Source organism: Galeopterus variegatus, unplaced genomic scaffold, assembly GCF_000696425.1.
Source record: "Galeopterus variegatus unplaced genomic scaffold, G_variegatus-3.0.2 Scaffold2844, whole genome shotgun sequence".
Classification (NCBI taxonomy): Eukaryota; Metazoa; Chordata; class Mammalia; order Dermoptera; family Cynocephalidae; genus Galeopterus; species Galeopterus variegatus.
The window spans coordinates 192,338-192,988 of record NW_007728955.1 but is presented as its reverse complement, the minus strand read 5'-3'; the positions used below and the strand labels follow the sequence as shown (position 1 = coordinate 192,988).

General features: G+C 56.2%; 1 protein-coding gene across 2 annotated transcripts in view; it reads right to left on the bottom strand.

Annotated features, from left to right (window-relative positions):
- Positions 1-651, bottom strand: part of LOC103599077 (chromosome unknown open reading frame, human C9orf50) — a 9,616-nt gene that overhangs the window by 7,520 nt on the left and 1,445 nt on the right. For both annotated transcript variants that reach the window (XM_008583171.1, XM_008583172.1), the window contains exons 2-3: positions 345-435; positions 139-255 (exon numbers count right to left, since the gene is read on the bottom strand). In XM_008583171.1, the coding sequence (XP_008581393.1) occupies positions 139-255; positions 345-435 (208 nt within the window). The remainder of the gene's footprint in view (positions 1-138; positions 256-344; positions 436-651) is intronic.

Here is a 651-nt window from a genome sequence, read left to right as displayed (position 1 = left end):
GGGGCAAAGCAACAGGTGGACACACGGATGGGTAGATGGACGGATGGATAGGTGGAAAATGGATAAATTCATGAGTGAAAGACAAAGGAAAGAAATGTCCATTCTCCCCATTTTCATACCCCTGTCCCTCCAACTCACTGTTTGGCCTTCCTGGTGGTGGTGAATCGTGAATGATCACCCTTCAGGAGCCCCAGGGCAGGTATCTGACAGAGCAAAATCTTCTTAAGGCTATTCTGGATGGATGACGACTGTCCCCTTGAAGATAAATAGCATGAGTGGTCAGGGTCCTTCACCCTGGAAACATCGGTGGCAACCCTGTCCCCACTGAGGTCACTGGCACTTACCGCAGGTCTGGGAGGAATGAGCAGGGGGGACACTGACGAGACCCTTGGCAGTGCTCTGTCACACCCCTTCGATGTTGCTGTGCTGCGGAGGCTGGGAGCCGGGAGGAGGCAGAAATAGTTGTGAGCCTTTCCTGAGGGACAGTCCTAGGCTCTTCTAGTTCTACGGCCTTTGGGCGACGGTAGGCCGGCCCTCAAAGAGTGCTTCTGCGGACTCTGAGTCCCCAACGAACATTAGCACCCTCCTGAGCGGCAGGGTGGAGAAGGGCAGGGACCCGGGGACCACCCCTCCCGAAAGCTGCCCCGCGCC